The sequence below is a fragment of the Amblyraja radiata genome, chromosome 2 (assembly GCF_010909765.2).
Source record: "Amblyraja radiata isolate CabotCenter1 chromosome 2, sAmbRad1.1.pri, whole genome shotgun sequence".
Taxonomy (NCBI): domain Eukaryota; kingdom Metazoa; phylum Chordata; class Chondrichthyes; order Rajiformes; family Rajidae; genus Amblyraja; species Amblyraja radiata.
The window spans coordinates 7368675-7394589 of NC_045957.1; the positions used below are offsets into that span (position 1 = coordinate 7368675).

Sequence of the window (25915 nt, forward strand, 5' to 3'; positions counted from 1 at the left end):
GAGTGCGGCGGTGCCGAGGTTACAAGAGGCTGGTCCGGGCAGAGGGGCGAGCGGCTGTTTGCTGTGGAGGAGGCGGCGGCGCCCGGCAGGTAGGACAGGAGAGGGCAGGGGGACAGATGGGTGGGGGAGGGCGGTGGAAGGGACGCGGCTTCAGTGAAGGGGGCTGTGCCGAACTATAAACAAAGTGCTGGAGGATCTCAGCGGGCCGGGCAGCACCTGTGGAGGGGAATGAACAGACTGTCTCCCCTGTCCCAGCACAGTACACTGGGCTGTACAGCACAGGAACCGGCCCTTCGGCCCACAATGTCTGTGCCAAGTTAAACTAAATCTCCCCAGCCTGCACGTGATCCTATCCACATGTGCCTGTTATCGCATAAATGTCAAAGACGAGACAACGTAAGGTCAGAGGGGGAAAGTTGAAGGGAGATGTGTAGGTCCAGTTGGTGGGTGCCTGGAGCACACTGCCAGGGTGTTCCAGAAGCCTCTTGAACACCACCACCACCACCCCTGGCAGTGTGTTCCAGGCACCCACAAACTGGACCTACACATCTCCCTTCAACTTTCCCCCTCTGACCTTACGTTATGTCTCGTCTTTGACATTTATGCGATAACAGGCACGTTCTGATTGTCTACCCAATATATGCCTCTCAGAATGTTGTGTACTTCTATTGGGTCTCTCAATACAACAGGTGTATAACAGCGCCGCTTATTGCTTCCCAACACTTGTCCCAACCCTCTTTATACTGACCCATCTCAAAGATCTAAAAGAAATATTTTCTTGGTACATGTGACAGTAATAAATTGTTAAAAGATGAGATAGCCGCACATTTGGATAGCAGTAACAGGATCGGCCCGAGTCAGCATGGATTTACGAAGGGGAAATCATGCTTGACTAATCTTCTGGAATTTTTTGAAGATGTAACTAGGAAAATGGACAAGGGAAAGCCAGTGGATGTAGTGTACCTGGACTTTCAGAAAGCATTCGATAAGGTCCCGCATACGAGATTAGTGGGGGCAAAATTAGGGCACATGGTATTGGGGGTAGAGTGCTGACATGGATAAAAAATTGGTTGACAGACAGGAAACAAAAAGTAGGGATAAACAGGTCCCTTTCAGAATGGCAGGCAGTGACTAGTGGGGCACCACAAGGCTCGGTGCTGGGACTGCAACTATTTGCAATATACATTAATGATTTTGATGACGGGATTAAAAGTAAAAGCAAATTTGCAGATGACACAAAGCTGGGTGGCAGTGTGAACTATGAGGAGGATGCTATGAGGATGCAGGGTGACTTGGACATGTTGGGTGAGTGGGCAGATGCATGGCAGATACCATTTAATGTGGATAAATGTGAGGTTTTTAGTGGCAAAAATAGGAAGGCAGATTATTATCTGAATGGCGTCAAGTTGGGAAAAGGGGAAGTACAACGAGATCTGGGTGTTCTTGTTCATCAATCACTGAAAGTAAGCAAGCAAAGTTCTGATTGTCTACCCTTTATATGCCTCTCAGAATTTTGTATACTTCTATTAGGTCTCTCAATACAACAGGTGCATAACAGCACCGCTTATTGCTTCCCAACACTCCCAGCAGGCAGTGAAGAAAGCGAAAGAGAAGAAATTGGCGACGATTCGGGTTAACACCCTTCTTCAGTCTGAAGAAGGGTCTCAACATGAAACATCGCCAATTCCTTCTCTCCATTGACGCTGCCTCACCCGCTGAGTTCTTCCAGCATTTTTTGTCCACCTTCGATTTTACCAGCATCTGCAGTTCTTTCTTAAACAATGAGTTCCACCGATAGATTGACTGTTGATAAGGTTGATAAGGTCATGCAGATGATGGCTTGCAGGGTTGGAAACTGTCTAACAAACAGAAAAAAGTTGGGAAAGATTGGCAATCGGTAACTAGTGGGGTAGCACAAAGATTGGGTCAGACCTCCTTGACTACTTGTAAACTATATTAAGAGTCAAACGTTTTATTGTCATGTTTCCCAGATAGAACAATGAAATTCTTACTTGCTGCAGCACAGCAGAATATGTAAACCTAGTACACTGCAAACTATAATAAACGAGAGAGAAAAAAGCTCAGTGTGTGTATATACACACATACCTACAAGTGTGCGCGTGCGCACACGCACACACACACACACACACACACACACACACACACACACACACACAACAATAGTAGTTCAATAATAATCTATTGAAGTTCAGAACTTATTTGAGGTTGTAGTGTTTAATAGCCTGATTGCTGTAGGGAAGAAGCTGTTCCTGAACCTGGCTGTTACAGTTTTCAGGCTCCTGTACCTTCTTCCCGATGGCAGGGGTGAAATGAATGTGTGGCCACGATGGTGTGGGTCCCTGATGATGCTGGCTGCCTTTTAGAGGCAGCGACGCCAATAAATCCCTTCGATGGTGGGGAGGTCAGAGCCGGTGATGGACTGGGCTGTGCTCACGACTTTTTGCAGTCTTTTCCACTTCTGGGTGTTCAAATTGCTGAACCAGGCCATGATGCAACCAGTCAGCATGCTCTCTACAGTGCACCTGTAGAAGTTCAAGAGAATTCTCTGACATACAGAATCTCCGTAAACTTCTCAGGAAGTAGAGGCGTTGATGTGTTTTGTTTATAATTGCATCAGTGTGCTGGGTCCAGGAAAGATCTTTGGAAGTATGCACCCCCAGGAATTTGAAGTTTTTGACTCTCTCCGCCTTTGTCCCGTTGATATAAACAGGATTGTGGGTCCTCATCCTTACCCTTCTAAAGTCTATGATCAGTTCATTGGTTTTACTTATATAGAGAGCCAGGTTGTTGTGCTGGCACCATTTGGTCAATCAGTCGATCTCACTTCTATACTCTGACTCCTCGCCATCTGTAATTCGTCCAACAACGGTGGTGTTGTCAGCGAATTTGAAGATGGAGTTCGCACTATGTCCGGCTACACAGTCATGAGTATAGAGTGAGTAGAGCAGGGGGCTGAGCATGCAGCCTTGAGGTGCTCCCATACTGATTGTTAATGCGGAAGAAGTGTTTCTGCCAATTCAAACAGACTGTGGTCTGTGGATGAGGAAGTCGAGGATCCAATTGCAGAGGGATACACAGAGACCCAGTCCCATGAGCTTAGTAACCAGCTTGGAGAGGATGATGGTATTGAATGCCGAGCTGTAGTCTATAAACAACAGCCTGACACAAGTGTTTTTATTATCCAAGTGGTCCAGTGCAGAGTGGAGAGCCAGTGAGATAGCATCTTCCGTTGACCTGTTGTGACAGTAGGCAAACTGTAATGGGTCGAGGTTCTTGTTGAGGTAGGAGTTGATATGCACCATAACCAACCTCTCGAAGCACTTCATCACCACGGACGCTAGTGCCACTGGTCGATAGTCATTGAGGCACGTCACCTTACATTTCTTGGACACTCTTAAAGCAGGTGGAAACCTCAGACCTCATTGAGAGGTTGAAAATGTCCACAAAAACTCCAGCCAGTTGGTCTGCACAGGTTTTGAGAGTGTTTGCCCCCCCCCCCCCCCCCCCCCCCCTGAAGGATCTTCTGACGTCGGCCTCTGTAACTGTGATTGAAATACCATCACGGCGAATGGGGGCTCGGGAAGGCACATGTGATCTCCCTATCAAAGTGTGCGTAGAACGCATTGGGCTCGTCAGGGAGTGATGCTTCGCTGTCGCTTGAGCTGCCTCCTGATTTTGCCTTGTAGGAGGTGATGGCATTCAAACCCTGCCACAGTTGCCGAACATCCGCTCCAGCTTTGAGCGGATGTTTGTTTTGCTGAACACCACCACTCAATCTGCCTAAACCTACCTGATCTTCCGGTTGCTAAACACTTTAACTCCTCCTCCCATTCCTACACTGACTTTTCTGTCCAGGGCCTCCTCCACTGTCAGAGTGAGGCCCAGTGCAAATTGGAGGAACAGCACCTCATATTTCGCTTGGGCAGCTTACACCCCAGCGGTATGAAAATTGACCTCTCTAACTTCAAGAAACCCTTGCTTTCCTTCTCTCTCCACCCCTCCCACTTCCCAGTTCTCCGACAAGTCTTACTGTCCCTGATTACATTTTATCTCTGTTTGCTTTGTTGTCGATCCGAGTCAGCATGGATTGGATAGCAGTAACAGGATCGGTCCGAGTCAGCATGGATTTACGAAGGGGAAATCTTCTGGCATTTTTTGAGGATGTAACTAGGAAAATGGACAAGAGCCAGTGGATGTAGTGTACCTGGACTTTCAGAAAGCATTTGATAAGGTCCCACATAGTAGATTATTGTGCAAAATTAGGGCACATGGTATTGGGGGTAGAGTGCTGACATGGATAAAAAATTGGTTGGCAGACAAGAAAAAAAGAGTAGGGATTAACGGGTCCCTTTCAGAATGGTAGGCAGTGACTAGTGGGGGTACCGCAAGGCTCGGTGCTGGGACCGCAGCTATTTACAATATACATCAATGATTTAGATTAAGGGATACAAAGTAACATTTGCAAATTTGCAGATGATACGAAGCTGGGTGGCAGTGTGAACTGTGAGGAGGATGCTATGAGAATGCAGGGTGACTTGGCCAGGTTGGGTGAGTGGGCAGATGCATGGCAGATGCAGTTTAATGTGGATAAATGTGAGGTTATCCACTTTGGTAGCAAAAACAGGAAGGCAGATTATTATCTAAATGGTGTCAAGTTGGGAAAAGGGGAAGTACAACGGGATCTGTGGGTCCTTGTTCATCAGTCAATGAAAGTAAGCATGCAAGTACAGCAGGCAGTGAAGAAAGCGAATGGCATGTTGGCCTTCATAACAAGAGGAGTTGAGTATAGGAGCAAAGAGGTCCTTCTGCAGTTGTATAGGGCCCTAGTGAGATCCCGCCTGGAGTATTGTGTGCAGTTTGGTCCCCTATTTTGAGGAAGGACATTGCTATTGAGGGAGTGCAGCGTAGGTTTACAAGGTTAATTCCTGGGATGGCAGGACACATGCTGAGAGAATGGAGCGGCTGGGCTTGTATACTCTGGAGTTTAGAAGGAAAAGAGGGGATCTTATTGAAACGTATAAGATTATTAAGGGTTTGGACACGCTAGAGGCAGGAAACATGTTCCTGATGTTGGGGGAGTCCAGAAACAGGGGCCACAGTTTAAGAATAAGGGGTAAGCCATTTAGAACGGAGACGAGGAAACACTTTTTCTCACAGAGAGTTGTGAGTCTGTGGAATTCTCTGCCTCGGAGGGCGGTGGAGGCCAGTTCTCTGGATAATTTCAAGAGAGAGCTAGATAGGGCTCTTAAAGTAGCGGAGTCAGGGGATATGGGGAGAAGGCAGGAACGGGGTACTGATTGTGGATGATCAGCCATGATCACATTGAATAGCGGTGCTGGCTGGAAGGGCCGAATGGCCTACTCCTGCACCTATTGTCTATTGTTTATTGTTGCCCTCTCCCAGCTAACCATGGTCTATTCCACATATTCCTTCATCTCCACCCCCTTTGATGTCACGTTCTCACACCTTACTTCCTTATCTCTATCTCCTCCTACCCTGACAGAAATATCTCGACCTTAAACATCACCCATTTCTTCTCTCCACATATGCTGCCTGTCCTGATGAGTTACATCAGCCCTTTGTGTCTATCTTCGGTTATAGCCAGTGTACAAGTGGGTGGCAGGTAAAGGGTGGAACCAGTTGAGGAGAGAGATGAAGGGCAGGTAGATGGGGTTATATGGAGACAATAAAGAGTTGGTGATTGTGGCTTCAGAAAAGGTGCAAAGGTGGTGAATGGAAGCAGATGGAGGGGTGATGGGCAGATAGAATCAATTGGGCATTGGGAAAGAAGCAGTAATAGGGGGCTGGGGAGGAGAGTTGAAAATAAAGGAATGGGAAAACCTGGGCGAGTCAGGAGAGAGAATGGGACATGGGGGTGTGGGTCACCTTAAATTTGAAAAATTGAGTGTTAATACCACTGATTGTAGACTACTGAACTGGAACGTGGGGTGCTGTTCCTCCAGTTTGTGTTTGGTCTCACCATGGCAGTGGCAAGACTGAGGGCAGATGTGTCAGTGTGGGTTTGGGAAGGGGAGTTGAAATGGCTTGCATCTGGAACCCCTAACTGACCACTGCAGGTATTCTGCCTGGGTAGTCTACAACCTATTGATATGAATGTTGAATTCTCCAATTTTGGGGAACCTGCAACACCTGTGTTCCTTTGTAATAACAAGGAATTGCAGATTGTTAGTTTACCCAAAAAAAGACCCAATATTGGAATAATTCAGTGGGTCAGGCAGCATCTCTGGAGAACATAGGTTGGTGACGTTTCAAGTCAGTGCCCTGTGTTCCTTTCACTACTTGACCATCGTGGTTCCTTCCTAACCTTCTGTAACCTATTTCCTCTTCACCCCCCCCATTGGTTCCAACAGCCCACCATCCTCCCTTATCTTGTTCCACTTGTCACCTTCCCTACTTATCAGATTCTGCATCTGCAGCCTCTTGCCTGATCTTGTCACTTTCCCGTCTTATCACCACCTTCACCCTTCCATCCCTGCTACCCGGTTGCATCTGCTAATCATCCCCCAAGAGCGGAACTCGCTATCAAAACATGAAGGGGACGGGGGACACAATTTTTTGGGGGGCGCGCGCGCATGCGCACACTCACACACACGCGCAAGGCTTTGGAGGCTCAATCCAGCGCTAAATGCAGCTCAACTCTGCCTCTCACCGGATTAACTACAGCCCAGCCTGGACTGTCGGGATACCAGTGCTGCTTCTCCGCGCTGGCCATATTTCCCTCAAGTCCAGGCAGGTTCACCTGGCGGGACAGGCACAGATGAACTGGGTTTAGGGCTGTTTCTCTGCGCTGGCTGTGGGCCTGGGGGCATAGCTTGCGTCTGACTGCCGAGCTCTCTGGCCACCCGTGGGGGGGGGGCACTCGGGACACCGCCGGAGAGCCGGCCGGGATCGATCCTGCCTGCCACTCTAAACTTGTCATGATGCAGGGTGCCGACCCGAAATGTTGACGGATGCTACCTGACCCGCTGAGTTTGCGTTTAGTTTATTGCATATGTACTGAGATACAGCGAAAAGATTTGTTCCTCCAGTCTTTTTTTTGCTCCAGATTATAGCGTCTGCACTCTCTCAGCTATTTATAAAGAAAAGTAGATTTGATACTTCAACTCCAAATTGTTAGTTGAGGATGTCTCTAGGGCCTAATATGTAATAGGGTGGCACAGTTTTGCAGCTGGGAGAGCTGCCACCAGAGACCCAGGTTTGATGCTGAGCTGCTGTCTGTGTGTAGTTTGTATGTTCTCCCTGTGTGGGTTTCCTCCAGGTGTACAGGTTTCCTCCTATGTCCCAACATGCGAGTTTGTAGGCTAATTGGCCTCTGTAAATTGCCTCTAATATGTAGGATTGGATGAGAAAGTAGGATAGCATAGAACGTGGGTGATTGATGGTCAATGTGGACAGTAGGCTGAACATATATATATTTTTTTCAATTAATAGATATCGCTTGAGAAAATAATGTTTCTAGTAGTTCCTGTTTTGTTTCAGTTTTAGCATTTATTTTGTCACTTGGATGAAAGAACTGAGTGTTCAAAAGCTGCATCTGCTGATGATAATTCCATGTAGGTGAGCATCGAGTTAGGAAGTAGTGTACCAAATTAATTGTGGACAGTCCGAGCAAGTAAAAAGTTGGTAATAAAAAGTCCCAATCTCCCAATTTACCTCATTGCAGTTCTTGCACTTTTTTTTAAGTTCAAGTTCAAGTGAGTTTATTGTCATGTGTCCCTGTATAGGACAATGAAATTCTTGCTTTGCTTAAGCACACAGAAAATAGTAGGCATTTACTACAAAACAGATAAATGTGTCCATATACCATGATATAAATATATACACACATGAATAAATAAACTGATAGTGCAAATAACAGAAAGTGGTTGGTAATAATCAGAGTTTTGTCCGAGCCAGGTTTAATAGCCTGATGGCTGAGGGGAAGTAACTATTCCTGAACCTGGTTGTTGCAGTCTTCAGGCTCCTGTACCTTCTACCTGAAGGTAGCAGGGAGATGAGTGCGTGGCCAGGATGGTGTGGGTCTTTGATGATACTGCCAGCCTTTTTGAGGCAGCGACTGCGATAAATCCCCTCGATGGAAGGAAGGTCAGAGCCGATGATGGACTGGGCAGTGTTTACTACTTTTTGTAGTCTTTTCCTCTCCAGGGCGCTCAAATTGCCAAACCAAGCCACGATGCAACCGGTCAGCATGCTCTCGACTGTGCACCTGTAGAAGTTAGAGAGAGTCTTCCTTGACAATCCGACTCTCCGTAATCTTCTCAGAAAGTAGAGGCTATGATGTGCTTTTTTGATGATTGCATTAGTGTTCTCGGACCAGGTAAGATCTTCAGAGATGTGCACGCCCAGGAATTTGAAGCTCTTGACCCTTTCAACCATCGACCCGTTGATATAAATGGGGCTGTGGGTCCCCCTCCTACTCCTTCCAAAGTCCACAATCAGTTCCTTGGTTTTGCTGGTGTTGAGGGCCAGGTTATTGCGCTGGCACCATATGGACAGTTGCTCGATCTCTCTTCTGTACTCTGACTCATCCCCATCAGTGATACGCCCCACAATAGTGGTGTCGTCAGCGAACTTGATGATGGAGTTCGCACTGTGGTTCGCTACGCAGTCATGGGTATAGAGTGAGTACAGCAGGGGGCTGAGCACGCAGCCTTGAGGTGCTCCCGTGCTGATTGTTATTGAGGCTGACACATTTATTTGTGCTTTCTGGGTAACTGTAATGCCCTAACGCTGTAAGATTATATTCTGCACTCTGGTTGTGTTTCTATTTGTACTACCTGTTGTGTATGTCATCATTGTACACTTAGTGCACGATCTGATGGATACCACACAGTTGTTTCCACTGTATCTCCTTGCATGTTTAAAAGGCAAGAATACAGAATGGTATGGTACTGGGGATCTGGTGGCCTAGATCTATGTTTTTTTTTTTCATTTAACGCATTGCCATGAAGAATTTAGCAAGTAACTAAGAACTTGTATTAAATAAGTAACCAAGAAGTCTCTCTTCGATTTAAACCAGCATCTGCCTTCAATGGCAGGGGATAAAGTGTAGAAAGCAGGAGCTACTGATGCAACTTCAGAGGGCGCTGGTGAGACAACACCTGGAGAACTCTGTATAGGAGAGAGACACAAAAAGCTGGAGTAACTCAGCAGGTCAGACAGCATCTCTGGATAAAAGGAATAGGTGACGTTTCAGGTCAAGACCTTTCTTCAGACTGAGAGTCAATGGAAAGGGAAATGGTACAGTTTTGCTCACCAAGTTTCAGGAAGAATATACAGGTAGTTCTGTTGGTTTCCTAAGAAACCTCATTGTTGAACAGTCTGTTTATAAAAACATTTGTGTCAATGGAGAAAAGGAGTTTACGGGCGGGAGAGTTTCAGACTTGAAATAAATACAGAATAGGAATATTCTGCATTCAGAATAAAAGGACCTACTTTTAGAAAAGATATGAGGAATTTATTTAGTCAGAGGGTGGTGAATCTGGAATTCATTGCCACAGAAGGCTGTGGAGGCCAAGCCAGTGGATATTTTTAAGGTAGGGATTGATAGATTGTTGATTAGTACGGGTGCCAGGGGTTATGCGGAGAAGGCAGGAGAATGGCGTTGAGAAGGAAAGATAGATCAGCCATGATTGAATGGCGGAATGGATTTGATGGGCCAAATGGCGTAATTCGACTCCAATGACATGAACAATAAGTTATTTTTCCAGATGGATTTTCAAACGTTGAGGCTGTTTTTAATAGCAACTAGACCAAGTGGAACCCGTTGGGTCCCGTCCCCTCAACGCGCGGTTGCGGGGGGGGTGGGGGGGGCCTGCCGTGTTAACCACACACACTGACCGCGCACACACTGACCGCACACAGGGGGGGGTGACATCACTCGCAGCGCGAAGAAGATGGGCATGCGACGCAGACCCTTTGTGACGTCATCGGCGAAAGACAGTTCTTTTTTAATTTAGTTTTGTCAGATTTTTTAACATTTTCAGTAATCTCGAGAAATAAAGCATTACATTTTCAGATAAGGCGATCTTGGACTCCACGGGGAAAATCTCTACTGGAATATGTAAAAATGTTACCGTTACTGCATTGTTTTTTTGCGAAGATGTGATTATACCCAAACAAATAAACACACACACATCCAAGATCAGACTTTTAAGTATATAGATAAGTTTATTTTGTTACTGCTAACTGGCAGCAGCAGCCTGTATATTACATTATTTAACAGGGTTTTGTCACATAGGTGTCAATAGAAGTGATTTCAATTGCCTCCTGAGGTGAAACTGACAGACTGTTCTTAGGAGACCATTGCTCTGATTACTGCAGGCAGGTTTACCTGGAAATGGTTTTCCTGCCTAATATTGTTTAAATATAAGGCAGCTTTTTTCTGCTTGTCATTTTTCAAAGTAATTTCTCTAGTTCCTGATTGAAATTGTATTGTATTCAATAAGGCCTGAGAAATGCACAGTTTTCTTATTAATTCCTCTCATTATACACGATCCATGTTATGGGAACAGGAATTATAACTGAACTGCCTGTATGTGAATGGATACATTGGGTGATCGCTGGGATAAAGTAGTTGTTGTAGGTGGATAAGCTGAACCTAAACTTGCTTTAGTGTTTTGAGGAAAGGGATGATTTTGTAGGAAGATTGAGGATTGATAGAGTGGAAGCTGAGTGTTTCCCACGGGGGGGCGTGGGGGATGCAGAAGTAGGGGTGTAATTTTAGAATAAGTGGGTGTTATTTCAGGTGCAAGGTTTTTTTGGAAGATTGTATATCTTTGCAACTCCTTCCCTGAGAGTTGGTCAGAATCAGTGTACAAAATTGACTATGAAAGAGGTAACTCGGGCGATATTGGATTTGGTGTTTGCATTTTTTTGGAAATTCAATAGATTCACGTATAGAGCGTCACTGTGCTGTTGGTAGAGCTGCCACACTGTGGGTCCAACCTAAAACCTAGAACACTAAGGCACAAGAACAGGGCCTTTGGCCCACAATGCCTATCTTGGGAAAGGCCTATTTGCCCCTTTGGCCTACATTCTATGGCTTATTGTCTATTGTCTATTCCTCTAAACCATTCCTATCCATACCTGTCATTGTCTTTAGAAAATCTTAATTGTATCAGCTTCTGCAGCTTCCTTTAGCAATTGGAAAATATTCAAGGTGGCAAGAAATGTGGGAGTGGTGTTGAGGCCAAGATCACATTAGTCATGATCTATTTGGATGAACCGCAACTATTATTTTAGTTGGGATAAGAGTGGTAACTCTTGTCAAAGCTCAGATGGACGAGAAGGGTTGAATAGGCTGGACTGGAGCGATGCTTCACAACGTAGTCGAAATCTCCAACGCTGCTAGGCTGAGGATATAGGATCATGTGCGGAGGCAATTAACTGGGCATGGTGCTCAGCACGGATACTGAGCCTGTTTCTGCGCTGTACTATTTTATGTTGTACGATCGCCCCAAAATCATTATGAAGCTGAAACCCAGCAGGTTTTTCAAGTAATATTGAGCAATAGTGGCAACTGGCTGGCTTCCGGTTACTGTAAGTTGATGAGTCACGTAGGTTAGAACAGTGTGAAGCAACATGGGCATTCCCTCCACCCACGGGCCAGGAAAAAGAACCAGCAAATACTCTATTATTACAGAGAGACAGGAGTTTAAAAAGATACTGGGGGAGATGAGAGAGAGGGTGTTAAAGGAAATATAAGGAGTATTTTTAAAGAAGAGTCCCAACCCAAAACGTCACCCATCCTTTTTCTCCAGAGATGCTGCCTGACCTGCTGATTTACTCCAGCACCATGTCTCTATCTGAGAGCGTTTTAAGCACTGGTTGATATTCCGAACACGCTGCCAAAGTTGGTGGAGGAGTTGAATACGGCCACTACATTTGACATTCTGAGACAGACATGTAAACAGGGCGTGGGTAGAAGGATGTGGGCAAATGTGATTGGTGTAGATGGCATGGATGTGATGGGCTAAAGGGCTCCCTTCAGTAATATTGGATTTGCTTCTTAATGGTGGAAGTGCTGCCTTGTGGCTCCAACATAGTACAGTACAGGAACAGGTCCTTCAGCCCACAATATCCATGCTGTACATGATGCCAGTTGAACTTATCTCCTCTGCCTGTACATGATCCATACTCCTCCATTCCCTGCATACCCATGTGCCTATCTAAAAGACTTAAATGCTGCTATTGTATCATCCTCCACTACCATTTCTAACAGTGTGTCCAGGCACCCACTGCTCTGTGTAATAAAAAAAAAAGCTTGCCTACACGGCTACTTTAAACATTCACTTTCTCACCTTCAAGCTATGCACTCGAGACCTTGAAATTTCCACCTGGGGAAAATGGTTCTGATTGTCTACCCTATCTATGCCTTTTAATTTGATATACCCATCAGGTCTCCCCTCAACCTCCCATTCTAGAGAAAACAATCCAAATTTGTCCAACCTCTCCTTATAGATAATACCTTCTGGTAAATGTCTTCTATACCCTCCCCAAAGCCTCCATACGTTCCTGTAATGGGGCAACCAGAACTGCACACAATATTCCAAAGTTTTCAGTCTGCAGAAGGATCTCGACCCGAAACGTCACCCATTACTTCTGTCCGGAGATGCTGCCTGGCCTGCTGAGTTACTCCAGCTTTTTGTGCCAGAGATGCTGCCTGTCCCGTTCAAAGTCCTATAAAGCTGCAATATGACTTGCCGCCTCTTTTACTCATTGCCCTGACTGATGAAGGCAAGCATACCATATGCCATCTTTACCTCTATCTACATGCTGCCACTGTCAGGGAGCGAAGGACTTGCATCTCAAGATCCCTCTGTACATCAATGCTGCTAAGGGCCTTGCCATTATCTGCATACCTTCCCCTTGCATTCTCCTTCCCAAAGTGCAACTTCCCCTGTGTGTGGAGGTTGCATGTCCATCCTGCAAACACATTGTTTTTTTCTGAGCTCCTGTGAGTTGCTGTTTTCTTCTCTGCCCCGAAGATATCAGTAGCTTAATTGACAACTGAATGGCTGATAGTGTGTCGGGAAGTGGTATAATCTGAGGGGTTAGGAGAATTGCAGAGAAAATTTCTCAATGGAAATTATGTGATAGATCTATGTGACCACCCCATCCTTTTATGCTCAGAGTGCACAGTTACAGTTTGGATACCGGCATTTTTCCATACTGTGTCTTGTAGTTCACCATTTTGCCTTTGCCTCTTTTTCCTAATCAGCGAGGCTACATTTACCATCTCACCACAGGGAACAGCTCTCATGCTTCCTGACAATATACCTCTGTAGAGGGATCTTGATCAGCTGGCTAAGTGTGCTGGAAAGTGGCGAATGCTGTTTAATTCAGATAGGAGTGAACGGTTGCATTTTTGGAAGTCAAACCAGGGAAGGACACTCTTAGTGAACAGTTGTCCATAGGCAGTGTTGTAGACTGGAAGGATCTAGGAGTGCAGGTACATTGTTCCCAGATGTAGTGTCACAGGTAGACAGGGTGGCGAAAGCTGCTTTTGGTATCATACCTTCATCTACAAGGGCATTAAGAGAAGTTGCGATGTTTGTTACAGTTGTACAAGATATTGCCAAGACTGCATTTGAAGTTCTGAGTTCAGTAATGGTCACCCTACTTGAGGAAAGATGGAATTAAGCTGGAAAGAGTGCAGAAAATTTAGGAGGATGTTGCCAGGACTTGAGGGCCTGAGCTACAAGGAGTGGTTGGGCAGTCTGGAAATGTATTTCTTGGTGTGCAAGAGATTGAAAGGTGATTGTATAGAAATGTATAAAATCATGAGGGGAATAGATGGGGTGAATGCAGTCTTTTTCACAGGAGAGGGGAATCAAAATCCAGAGGTTTAAGGTAAGAGGGGAACATTTAAACAGGAATCTGAGAGACACCATTTTCATACAGAGGGTCATGGGTATAAGGAACAAGCTGCCAGAAGCAGTTGAGGCAGGTACAATAACAACATTTAAAAGACATTTGAATGGGTGGGACAAATCTTTGATTATCTTGTGTAGGAAGGAACTGCAGATGCAGTTTTACACCGAAGATAGACACAAAATGGTGGAGTAACTCAACAGGACAGGCAGCATTTCTGGATGGAAGGAATGGGTGACGTATAGGGTCAGACTGAAGAAGGGTCTCGAACTGGAACATCACCTATTCCTTCTATCCAGAGATGCTGCCTGTCCCGTTGAGTTGCTCCAGCATTTTGTGTCTATCTTTGATTATCTTGGCTGCTTTTCCCAGGAAGCGTGCAGGTGGAGTCAATGGTCTGGGTGGACTGGCGTACATCCACAACTCTCTGCGATTTCTTACAGTTTTGGGAAGAGCTATTCCGAAACCAAGCTGTGATGCAATCTGACATCATGTATGGTACATCTGTAGAAGTCTTTCATATGTACTTTCAAAGGACTTTAGCTGAAGTGCCTAATGAAATTAAACCAAATTGGTATATTGGCATGTAATACAAAAATGAATGTGGATAGAGGATTCCTTCATGGATAATAGATGTAGGCATCATTGTCACTTGTTTGGCCTGACCGGCTGTGTGTCAGCTGATCCAGCTGATCACAATCTGTATCAAAAACTTGAACTTGGGAGCAGAGCGTAGTATATCCAGCTTTTACCATCAACTAACTTAGGTGGCTGTGTGGATTGTGAAAATGGGCAGCAAGATGAGTGCTGGACTGAAAGGAATACAATGTGGGGGGAAAATTGAGGTTTAGTTTGGAGATACAGCATGGAAACGGGCCTTTTGACCCACCGATTCCACGTCAACTATTGATCGCTTATTCTATGTTATCTAATTTTTGTATCTAGTTCTATATTTAGCTTGGAGAATGAACTATTGAAAAGGACCTTGGTGACCGTGTACACAAATCGGAAGCAGAGAACAACCAATTACTGCCACAGAAGGCAGTGGAGGCCAAGTCACTGAATGTTTTCAAGAGTTAGATTTAGCCCTCGGGGCTAAAGGAATCAAGGCATATTGGGAAAAAGCAGGAACGGGGTACTGATATTAGATCATTCGGGCAGTCATGTGGCGCAGTGGTAGAGTTGCTGCCTTACAGCGAATGCAGCGCCGGAGACCCGGGTTGGATTCCGACTACGGGTGTTGTCTGTGGGGAGTTTGTACGTTCTCCCCGTGACCTGTGTGGGTTTTCTCCGACATCTTCGGTTTCCTCCCACACTCCAAAGACGTACAAGTTTGTAGGTTAATTGGCTTGGTAAATGTAAAAATTGTCCCTAGTGGGTGTAGGATAATGTTAATGTGCAGGGATCGCTGGTCGGCGTGGGCCAAAGGGCCTGTTTCCACTCTGTATCTCAAAACAAAACTCGAAACCATATTGGATGGTGGTGCTGGTTTGAAAGGCCAAATGGCACCTATTTTTCCATGTTTCTAATTAGAGAGACAAATGTGGTTTATTTTTAACCCTTCTTGCATGAAGACTTAACTGCAAAATGTCACGATCAGAATTTAGGGACAAGGAACTGCAGATACTGGAATCTTGCATGGAACACAAAGTACGAGAGTAACTCAGCAGTCAGGCAGCATCTGTGGAGGACATGGATGAGTGATGTTTTGGATTGGGACCCTCCTTCATTCTGGAATGTTGGTGTGTGGAGTTCTGTTCGTCTTCTGCAATGCAGGGAGTGCAGCAGAAATTTCAACAGATCCATCGCTGAGGTTTGGCGGGCAAAGTCGTGCCGATGTTATTCTACGAGGTGATTGTGCAGACCTGTGGCTAAAAGTTGGAAAGAGGATGATCTCATAGAAAAGTGCAACATTTTAATGCTGGCAGATACAGGGGTGGGATTTCATTTGATGGTCCAGTGCCAGGGGCCATTCAAGGCAGGTTATGGAAACTTCTTCATACAAAGGGGTTGCGAATGTTGGGAAATCTCAACCCAAGAGGTCTGTGGAGTCCAACCTTAACAATTGTGGCCTAGGAGATGTGTAATCACAAAGTATTTCTCATACTGGTGAGAGAGTGGTGGGTGCCTGGAACGCGCTGCCAGTGGTAGTGGTGAAGGCAGATACGATAGTGGCGTCTGAGGTTTTTAGATAGACACACGTGGATATGCAGGAAATAGAGGGATATGAATCACATTTAGGCAGAGATGGTTACTTTAACGGCGCCATGTTCAGCATGGACATTATGGGCTGATAGGGCCCGTTCCTTTGTTGTACTGCTATGAAAATAAAGGTTGATTATCGTGTTGCGTCCCAACAATCTATATATTACTAAAACTCTCATCTTGACCACGTCCTGTCTGCGTTGTAATTAGATTTGCACAAAAACGATCCCCCATAGCGTTACGATTTTTCGCCACCTTACTCGCCATTCTCCTCTGCTGCAAGGCAAATAAGTTTTGTTCCGATCGGTGATACTCCCCCGCCCCCACAGCCTCCCCACTCCCCCTCCCCCTTTGTGAATATCAGTGGGTCATCCTGGTTTACACACAGTGCGGAATGCCTTGTAACATTTTGTCCATGACAGTCTGATAATTTTTTAGGGAGGATTTCACACCATAGGGCAGCTTTGTATATGAATACAAGCCCTTATGTGTGTTGATAGTCAAGTACTGCGTCGTGCGTCGACCAAAGCTCTTGGGAAAGCCGAGGCGCTAGTGTGCGTCGACATCGGAAGCGCTCTAAAGCTCTCGGGATCTGCAGAACTGAACCCACTTGCTCGTTCTTTCTGCGTCTTTTGAAGAACCGGGGGGGGTCAACATAACTTGCAACGCGTGCAAAAACAGTGCCCGGCAGGCTGCGCTTTGGAAACTGTGCAGCTGGCCGCGAGGAGCAGAGCAATTGTGATGTCATCCAGCTCGTTAGCTTTAAAAAAGATCTCAGATTTGTGAACAATTCAAAGAAATAACATCAAATAATGAATAAAATTTTCAGATGAGGCGAGTTTTGATATCAGCAGGTAAATCTCTACCGGAATATGCAAAAATTTCACCGTTAGCGCGTCAGGTTTTTAAGGAGATGTGAATCAAAGAAAAACACACAAGTAAACACACAAATACATCCACATCCAATATCAGAGTTTTATAAGTATACTAGACCAAGTGCAGACCCGTTGGGCCTGTTCCCCCAACGCGCGTTTGCGGGAGGGGGGGTGGGCGGGGCGGCATGCGGCGTCACGCACACTAACCACCCCCACACACACTAACTACCTCCCTTAATATTATATTATTAATTTGCTCCTTTTATCCCATAACTGCCCTATCCACTGACGCATAGCCCCCAACTCGCAGGCGCGTGGAGGGGCTGTGGGGAAGGGGGGGTAGAGTGAGGGCAGAGTGAGAATGGGGAGAGACAGAGATGGGGGAGGAGGAGTGGGTGAGGGGGGGGTAGGGGAGGGGAGCAAGAGATGGGAGGAGAGAGAGGAGGAAAAGGAGGGCTGAGAGGGGGGGAGGGAAGGGGGAGAGGGGGTGGGAAGGAGGGGAGGTGGAGGGAAGGGGGTGGAGGGGAGGGGTGGAGTTGAGGGGGGATGGGGGTTTAGGGGAGGGCAGGGGGTTGGGGGAGAGTGACAGGTGGGCCTGGATTGGTGGGCATGTGGGCATTGTGACGTCAGCAGCGTGCAAGCGGCGATTAAATTTTAAAAAGTGAGTTTTGTGAACAACGTTATTCAAAATCTGGGGAAACACAGACACACACACACACACACACACACACACACACACACAGTTTTAACAGTGTCTTTCAAAAACTAAGGAGAAACAAAAACTAGAGGACAATTGAGGGAAAAGATTTACTAGGAATCTGAGGAACAACTTTTTTCAGAAGGTGGTGGGTATATGGAACAAATTGCCAATGGAAATGGTTGAGGTGGATATTGTAACGTTTAAAGACTTTATTTCAAAAATAAACTTTGTTCAGAGTAAAAACTGTATTCAAAACAAAAACTGCACAAAAAACCTCAGATATTCTCAGTGTCAATTCCATTATTTGAGGTTCGAGGTCCTTACTGGACTCTGCCCCTCAATGCCCAGTAGCGGAAGGACCCTAATATTGAACAGATACGTGGTTGGGAAAGTTTCAGGATAGGCTTGGGCAAGTGGGATTAACTTGGATGAGACAACTAATTCAGCATGGACAAGGTGGGTTGAAGGGCCAGTTTCTGCGCTGTATGACTTGGTGACTTTTTTTTGGAAACGTTGACCTTTGAGATTTGACCATTTGCTCAGACTGTGTGTTGGGGATGCCTCCGAACCCTCCGTCATAGCAGAGGCGAGTGTGTTGATCACGTGCTGGAGAAGTGCTTTCTCGTCCCAGATATAACCAAGATGGCCGTGGCTGTGCAGAGCTACCTCATCACCCACCTGCTGGTGGCCATGTTTGGAATGGGCTCCTGGCTGGCAGTGAACGCCTTGTGGGTGGAACTTCCCGTGGTGACAAAGAGCCTGCCCGAAGGTGAGTGTCGGTGATGGCCGGTCGTGTCCACATGCTCCCTCCTCGATCCCCAGTCCTGCTCACTCCAGGGAAGCTAATTCATCTTCAGGGCTTTGTGCAACTCCATGACCTCGCCTGAGGCAGATGATATCCCCACTGTTGTTTTGCATCTCTTTTCAATTAGGCTTGTGGTGGAAAAGTGGCCCTAAAATTCTTATCTAAATCAACAGATCTTGCATAAATATCACATGGAAAACCCTATCTTTGACATTGTCCACTGAATACCGTCATTGTGCTGTCTAGTTAAGCACATGAGATTAATCTTTAGACTAACCAGGTTGTGGCTTGGATCTCATTCTGTGGCTCCAATACTTTTTCTCTTAGCCCATTGTTTCTGAGCTGTGTGTGTAGTCCCACGTTGCGTAGACAATAGAATATAGAACAGGACCAAGCCCTTTGGCCACAATGTCATTGCTGAACATGAGGCCAAGTTGAACAAATCTGCTCTGCCTTCACATGATCCATATTCCCCATTCGCTGCATAGCCATGTGCCTATTTAAAAGCATCCTAGAAGTACTGTTGTATCTGCCTCCAATGTGTTCCAGGTACCCACCAACCTCTGTTGGGAATAAAAAAAACTTGCCCTGCACAACTCCTAACGTTTACCCTTCTAACCTGAAAGTTATGTCCTCTAGTCTTTCACATTTACCCCCTGGGGGGAAAAAGGTTCTAATTGTTTATCATATCTACGCCTCTCATAATTCTATACACTTCTATCAGGTCTCACCTCAACCTCTGTCCAGGAAAAACATTCCAACTTTTTCCAACTTCTCATAGCTACTATCCTCTAATCTGGCAGAATTCTAGTAAACATCTTTTGCACCCTTGCCAAAGCCACCACAACCTTCCTGTGATAGGGTGACCAGTACTTCACACACTGCACCAAATTTGGCCAGACCAAAGCATTAGAAGGCTGCAACATGGCTTCCTGCTCTTGTACTCATTGCCCTGACCACTGAAGACAAACTTGCCATGCGATTTTGTCCTCGGTAATTCAGCCGAGACTCCGAGACTGGCCGGTTCCTTGGAGTGGGACTTGTTTTCCGACTGTAATGCTGCTCTGCTTCTGTGTCTTCCCCAGGGTGGAATTTGCCAGCTTACCTGACTGTGTTGATCGCTTTGTCCAACATCGGCCCCCTCTTTGTCACCCTGGCCCACAAGTTCTCCCCGGGTCTGCTGAACGAGCGTTGCGTCATCTACTCCATCCAGACACTGGGTGTGATGTCCTCGATCGCCCTGGCCCTGAGCTGGGACGGGACAGTGGTCATTGGTGGGGAGCAGCATAGCGTTGCCTTCCTGACCTTGACCTTCATCCTGGCTGCTGTCTGCTGCACCTCCAACGTCACCTTCCTGCCCTTCATGTTCCACCTGCCCTCCAGGTTCATCAGGTCCTTCTTTGTGGGCCAGGGTCTGGGCGCCCTGATGCCCTGCCTTGCCGCCCTGGTGCAAGGAGTCAGCAAGCTGGAGTGTCGCAATGTCACGGGCGACAATGGCTCTCACTCTCTCCAGCCGCACTACCTGCAGGAGAACTTCTCGGCCGGCTCCTTCTTCTGGCTCCTGGCCGTCCTGATGGGTGTCTCCTTGCTCTCCTTCATCGCCCTGACCTGGCGGGCGGCCAGGAGCAGCGTGCCACGGGAGCAGGGCACGGGCGAGGAGTCGTGCCACCTCTCGGCCGAGGCAGAGGCGGCCCCCAAGCCATCCTCGCCGTTCTACAGCCCTCGCACCGTCTACCTGCTCATCTTGCTGGCCGTCTCCAACGCCTTGACCAACGGCGTGCTGCCATCTATCCAGACGTACTCCTGCCTTCCCTACGGCAGCACCACCTTCCACTTGGCAGTCGTGCTCGGCAACTTGGCCAACCCCATCGCTTGCTTCATCACCATGTTTGCCCTCTGGAGGTGAGAACACCTTACTTCCCTTCCTCTTACCTGCCCTGTCCCCTTCTACCAGCATCCCCTTCCCCTGCCCCCTCCTTACCTCACTGCTTTTTCTCATCTTCCCATCTTGATCCACCCTTCTCCCAATCACATCTCCTCACCCATCCATTGCCTGTATCCACCTGTCACCTGCCTGCAGATACAAGGAACTGCAAATGTTGGTTTATATATTTTTTTAAAAGACAAAGTGCTGGAGTAACTCAATTTGTTAGACAGTACCTCTGGAGAGCATGGATAGGTGACGTTTTAGTACAAAATCCTTCAGAACCTAGCTTCAGAGGGATTCTGACCCAAAACGTCACCTATCCATGTTCTCCAGAGATGCTTCTGACCTGCTGAGTTACTCCAGCACTTTGTGTATTTTCTTGCCCTAGTTATTGTTCAGTTCATCAAGTGGAGTTCATTAATCTCCAGGCTTCTGTGACATCCTACCCTGCACTCATTGGAAAAAGCCATTGTGTCTCATCCCCATGCTAGCCCAGTTGAAAGTGCTGTTCAGTTATCGCTGACTCCACGTTCTTTATTCCCCCTTTTGCCCAATTTCCTTTGAACACTGCCGTTGAGTTTTCAGTGAGGGTTAGTGCACCGGTTGGCATGTTTGAAATCATCGTGCTGCCTCAGGAAAGCAGCCAACATAAGCAAGGACCACTCACCCCCCCCCCCCCCCCCCCCCCCAGTCATTCCCTCGTCTCCCCTCTCCCGTCGGGCAGAAGATACAGGAACTTAAAAACACACACCACCAGATGCAGGAACACCTTCTTCCATGCTGTTATCAGGCTACTGAATGGCCATAGGCCTAGGGTGTAATCCTGATCTCCCAACCTAATTCATTGCAGCCCCAGTACTTTTTAATCTGCATTTCCTCTGTAACTAACATTGTAACACTATAATCTACACTGTGGTATTTCTATTTTTCCACTACCTGTTGTACTTGTGTATAGGTAGACAAAAATGCTGGAGAAACTCAGCGGGTGCAGCAGCATATATGGAGCGAAGGAAATAGGCAACGTTTCGGGCCAAAACCCTTCTTCAGACTGATGCAGGGTGAGGGGGGCGGTAAGGAGAAAGGAAGAGGAGGAGCCAGAGGGCTGAGGGAGAGCTGAGAAGGGGAGGAGACAGCAAGGCCTACCGGCAATTGGAGAACTCAATGTTCATGCCGCTAGGGTGCAAACTGCCCAAGCGGAATAGAAAGTGCTGCTCCTCCAGTTTCTGGTGGTGCTCACTCTGGCCATGGAAGAGGCCCAGGACAGAAAAGTCTGATTCGGAATGGGAGGGGGAGTTGAAGTGCTGAGCCACAGGGAGATCAGGTTGGTTAATGCGGACCTGAGGTGTTCGGCGAAACGATCACCAAGCCTACGCTTGGTCTGACTGATATAGATCAGCTGACATCTAGAGCAGCGGATGCAATAGATGAGGTTGGAGGAGGTGCAGGTGAACCTCTGTCGCACCTGGAACGACTGCTTGGGTCCTTGAATGGAGTCGAGGGGGGAGGTAAAGCGACACGTGTAGCATCCCTTGCGGTTGCAAGGGAAAGTGCCCAGGGAAGGGGTGGTGCGGGTGGGAAGGCAAGGATTGACCAGGGAGGTTCACCTGCACCTCCTCCAACGTCATCTATTGCATCCACTGCTCTAGATGTCAGCTGATCTACATTCGTGAGACCAAGCGTAGGCTTGCCGATCGTTTCGCCGAACACCTCCGCTCGGTCCGCATTAACCAACCTGGTTCAACACTTCAACTCCCCCTCCCATTCCGAATCAGACCTTTCTGTCCTGGGCCTCGTCCATTGCCAGAGTGAGCACCACCGGAAACTGGAGGAGCAGCACCTCATATTCCGCTTGGGCAGTCTGCATCCCAGTGGCCTGAACATTGACTTCTCCAATTTCTGGTAGCCCTTGCTGTCTCCTGCCCTTCTCAGCTCTCCCTCAGCCCTCTGCCTCCTTATCTTCCTTTCTTCTTCCTGCCCCCCCTCCCACTCTGCATCAGTCTGAAGAAGGGTTTCGGCCCGAAACTTTGCCTATTTCCTTCGCTCCATAGATGCAGCCGCACCCGCTGAGTTTCTCCAGCATTTTTGTGTACCTTCGTTTTCCAGCATCTGCATTTCCTTCTTGAACATTTTATGTACTTGTGTATAGTATGATTTGACTGGATAGAACACAGTTTTTCCACATAATAATAATAAAACAGTACCAATACTACCCTTGGAAATGGTTAACCCCTCTTAAATTCTCCTTGAGAAGAACATTTGGCTGCTGTGCTTTGTGCTTTTATTAGTGTCATCCCTGATATCCATTTAAACCCTTCACACAGCCATTGATTCCCCAGTACAGATCTTGCCACTTGGTCTCCATGCTGCTTATTAATGGAGCATCTTGTTTTTTTTACTTTAAATCAGAGGCACAGCGTGGAAATAGGCCCTCCGAGTCCACACTTACCAGCAATCACCCCGTACATGAACCTACACACGCTAGAGGCAATTTTTATAATTACAGAAGCCAATTACCCTACAAACCTGTACATCTTTGGAGTGTGGGGGGAAATCAGAGCACACTGGAGAAAGCCCATTCTGTCAAAGGGAGAACGTACAAACTCTACACACAGCACCCATAGTTGGGATCGATACTGAGTTTATTGCGTTGTAAGACAGCAACTGTACCCTTGCGTCACTGTGCTGCCCTGTGTATCCTTTTGCAAATCCCCTTTTATTTTTGTAGTAATCACTATGTAAATCAAATTTGCATCTGTTTTCCCAACAGACAATAGACAATAGGTGCACGAGTAGGCCATTCGGCCCTTCGAGCCTGCACCGCCATTCTATGTGATAATGGTTGATCATCCCCAATCAGTACCCCGTTCCTGCCTTCTGATAATCCCCTGGCTCCGCTATTTTTAAGAGCCCTATCGAGCTCTCTCTTGAAAACAAAATATTGGTTCATTTAGTAGTTAGTAACATGTGGGAGGTTATGTTGATGGCATGTAACTTATACACCCAGGAAAGAGGGAGATTAGAGGGTGGTAGACACTCGATCTATCACAGGCACTGGCCTCTCCACCTTTGAAAGGATGGATGGGAGGCGCTGCCTCAAAGGCAGCCAATATCATCAAAGACTCACCACCCTGGCCACACTCGCATTTCACTGCTAGCATTTGGAAGAAGGGACAGGGGACTGAGAAATGCGGGTTTAGGATCAGCTTCTTTCCAACAACCAGCAAGCTCTCAAACACCACACCACACTCACCTCAGGAACCATGAATTTTTATGGACTGTGGTTGAACTGAGGACTACAGTTTTTGCATTAGTATTGCCGTTATAATAATTTTCTTAAATTAAATCTGCGTTCATAATGTTTATAGGCCTGTTAAGCTACTGCAAGTATGAGTTTCATTGTTCCATTGTTGGTACATCGGCAATTAAACACTCTTGACTTGTGTTGGGTTGCATGACCTGGTTAAGTCCTATTTAAATGCATTAAAACGTGCATTTTACTGTGTACAGATCGAGTGTTGGACTGAGTATACTAGCATTGCTGGGGCTGCTGTTTGGAGCCTACATTCTGACACTGGCAGCCTTCAGTCCATGCCCTCCGCTGTTGGGGAAGTCGACAGGCGTTACTTTAGTGGTAAGTACAGTGTACTCCCTCTAACATGGGTGGCCCACCTGTTGATAGACTAGCGTTTGAACTAGCCACATCTGTTCGGCCGCAATTGTTTGGTTTGGAGGTACAGCGTGGAAACGGGCCCTTCGCCCCACCAAGTCCACGCTGGCCATTAATCATCCGATCACACTAGTTCTATGTTATTCCACTTCCCAACGGAGTTTTGGGGGGGCGAGGTGGATGCGGCAGAGCGGGGTGGGAGTGTGAGGTAGGGGGATGGGGGTGTGAGGTGGGGGCATGGGCGGAAGTGTGAGGTGGCGAGGTGGGTGGGGGTTGGTGAGGTGGGGGGGTGGGCGGAAGTGTGGGGTGGGTGGGTGTTGGCGAGGTGGGGGGGTGGGTGGGGGTGTGAGGTGGGGAGGTGGGTGGTAGTGTGAGGTGGTGGGGTAGGTGTGAGATGGGGTGGGTGGGAGTGAGGTGGGTGGGAGTGAGGTGGGGGGGTGGGTGTGAGGTGGGGTGGGTGGGGGTATGTGGGATTGACGCGATGAATTGGGATTGACGAGATGGATGCTTGGCTTGGCTTCGATCCTCTGAGTGACTTACTTTCCTCCTTGCAGGTGGTTGCGTGGATGGTGTTCACGGGCCTGTTCTCCTACGTAAAGGTGGTGATCAGCAGCATCCTGCACGAGGCAGGCCACCTCGCCCTGGTGTGGTGCGGGGTTGCCATCCAGGTGGGCTCACTGCTGGGAGCGCTGGTGATGTTCCCGCTGGTCAGTGTCTACCACCTCTTCATCTCCAGCCAGCCGTGTGTGGATACCTGCAGCCACTGACCTGGCACTGAGCACCTGGGACCAACTGGGACATTAACCCTGCCGGGATCAACTGTGACAACGGCATCAGAACACTTCACTGATAATCTGGAGACTGCACTCCCGAGGGAAATGCATTGTTTTGTTTGCTTTGTCCCAGGTTCTTTCCCTCTGGTGTTTTTCTCCACCCCCTTCCCAACCATGTTTTCATTTGGCTGGCCTGCTCTCTCTTGGTCAATATTGTTGTTAGTGTCTCCACATTCATTAATGTTTTGCTCTGTTAACTCAGTTGAAGAGTGAGATGGGCAGGGTTTTGTCATTTTCACTGGTAGATGGTACACCCCTCTTTATTTTGACCACCAACGCTGCAGGGACCTACTGATCAGCGTGATGTGGTCGATTTTCTGGGGGTTGGAGGGAAATCACCCAAGCATTGGAGGGACTGCTTGACTTGAGGGCTGGGATGTGGTCCAGGGGGCAAAAGGGTGTGATGTGCCAACTTAAATGATCCCCGTGGAAATAAGCTGGCCCTTGGTGCCTTTCTCTTTACACTTTGCCCAAGGTTAACCTTTCCCTGTCGTAGGACAGGGCTGGTCTCCCTTCACACGCTCTCCCAGCCTGACACACAAGGCCAGGGTCTGACTGCACTACAATTAACCAGCTAACACTGGGTTCCCTCACTGAGGCCTGAAAGAACCAATAGCCTTAGTATTTGTTCATCTCGTTACAGGAAGTATGGACACATTTTTAAAACTTGAATAAACGTATTATTTCTCTAAATTGCCTTTGGCTCTGCTTTGTAATGCGATTATCCGTCCTCAAACAAACTCTGTTGGAGGAACTCGGGAAGCATCTGTGGAGGGAATAGACTGATGACATTTCAGGTCTGGCCCCTTCTTCTGTCCAGGTTCTGCATTCCCGCCACCGATGCTGCCTGACCCACTGAATTCCTCCACAACTTTGTGTTTTGCTCAAGATTATGTTTCCACCGGGTGGTGCCAGCAATGGCCGCCTCACCAATGGTCAGTCGTGTCCCTTCCTCGTTTCGTGTTTTTTAGTATGTGTTAAATGTA

The 25915-nt window shown here is 47.3% G+C and overlaps 1 protein-coding gene across 2 annotated transcripts; it reads left to right on the forward strand.

Annotated features, from left to right (window-relative positions):
• LOC116986042 (solute carrier family 52, riboflavin transporter, member 2-like) lies at positions 1 to 25622 on the forward strand. Of its 2 annotated transcripts, none has more exons than XM_033041232.1 (5): positions 1 to 89; positions 18241 to 18466; positions 19588 to 20404; positions 23937 to 24060; positions 24651 to 25622. In XM_033041232.1, the coding sequence occupies exons 2-5, from the start codon at positions 18340 to 18342 to the stop codon at positions 24861 to 24863; spliced, it is 1281 nt and encodes a 426-aa protein (XP_032897123.1). In that variant the 5' UTR covers positions 1 to 89; positions 18241 to 18339; the 3' UTR covers positions 24864 to 25622. The 2 variants fall into 2 exon arrangements, with proteins under 2 accessions (XP_032897123.1, XP_032897126.1); XM_033041235.1 differs by having other exon boundaries at positions 12 to 89; positions 18329 to 18466.
• Positions 25623 to 25915: the final 293 nt, after the last annotated feature.

Bases quoted from the DNA above. Each gene is read 5' to 3' on its own strand.
- LOC116986042 (XM_033041232.1), top strand. From the start codon at position 18,340: ATGGCCGTGGCTGTGCAGAGCTACCTCATCACCCACCTGCTGGTGGCC. The intron at 20,405-23,936 runs GTGAGAACACCT...TACTGTGTACAG, and splicing joins ACCATGTTTGCCCTCTGGAG to ATCGAGTGTTGGACTGAGTA. The intron at 24,061-24,650 runs GTAAGTACAGTG...TCCTCCTTGCAG, and splicing joins CGACAGGCGTTACTTTAGTG to GTGGTTGCGTGGATGGTGTT.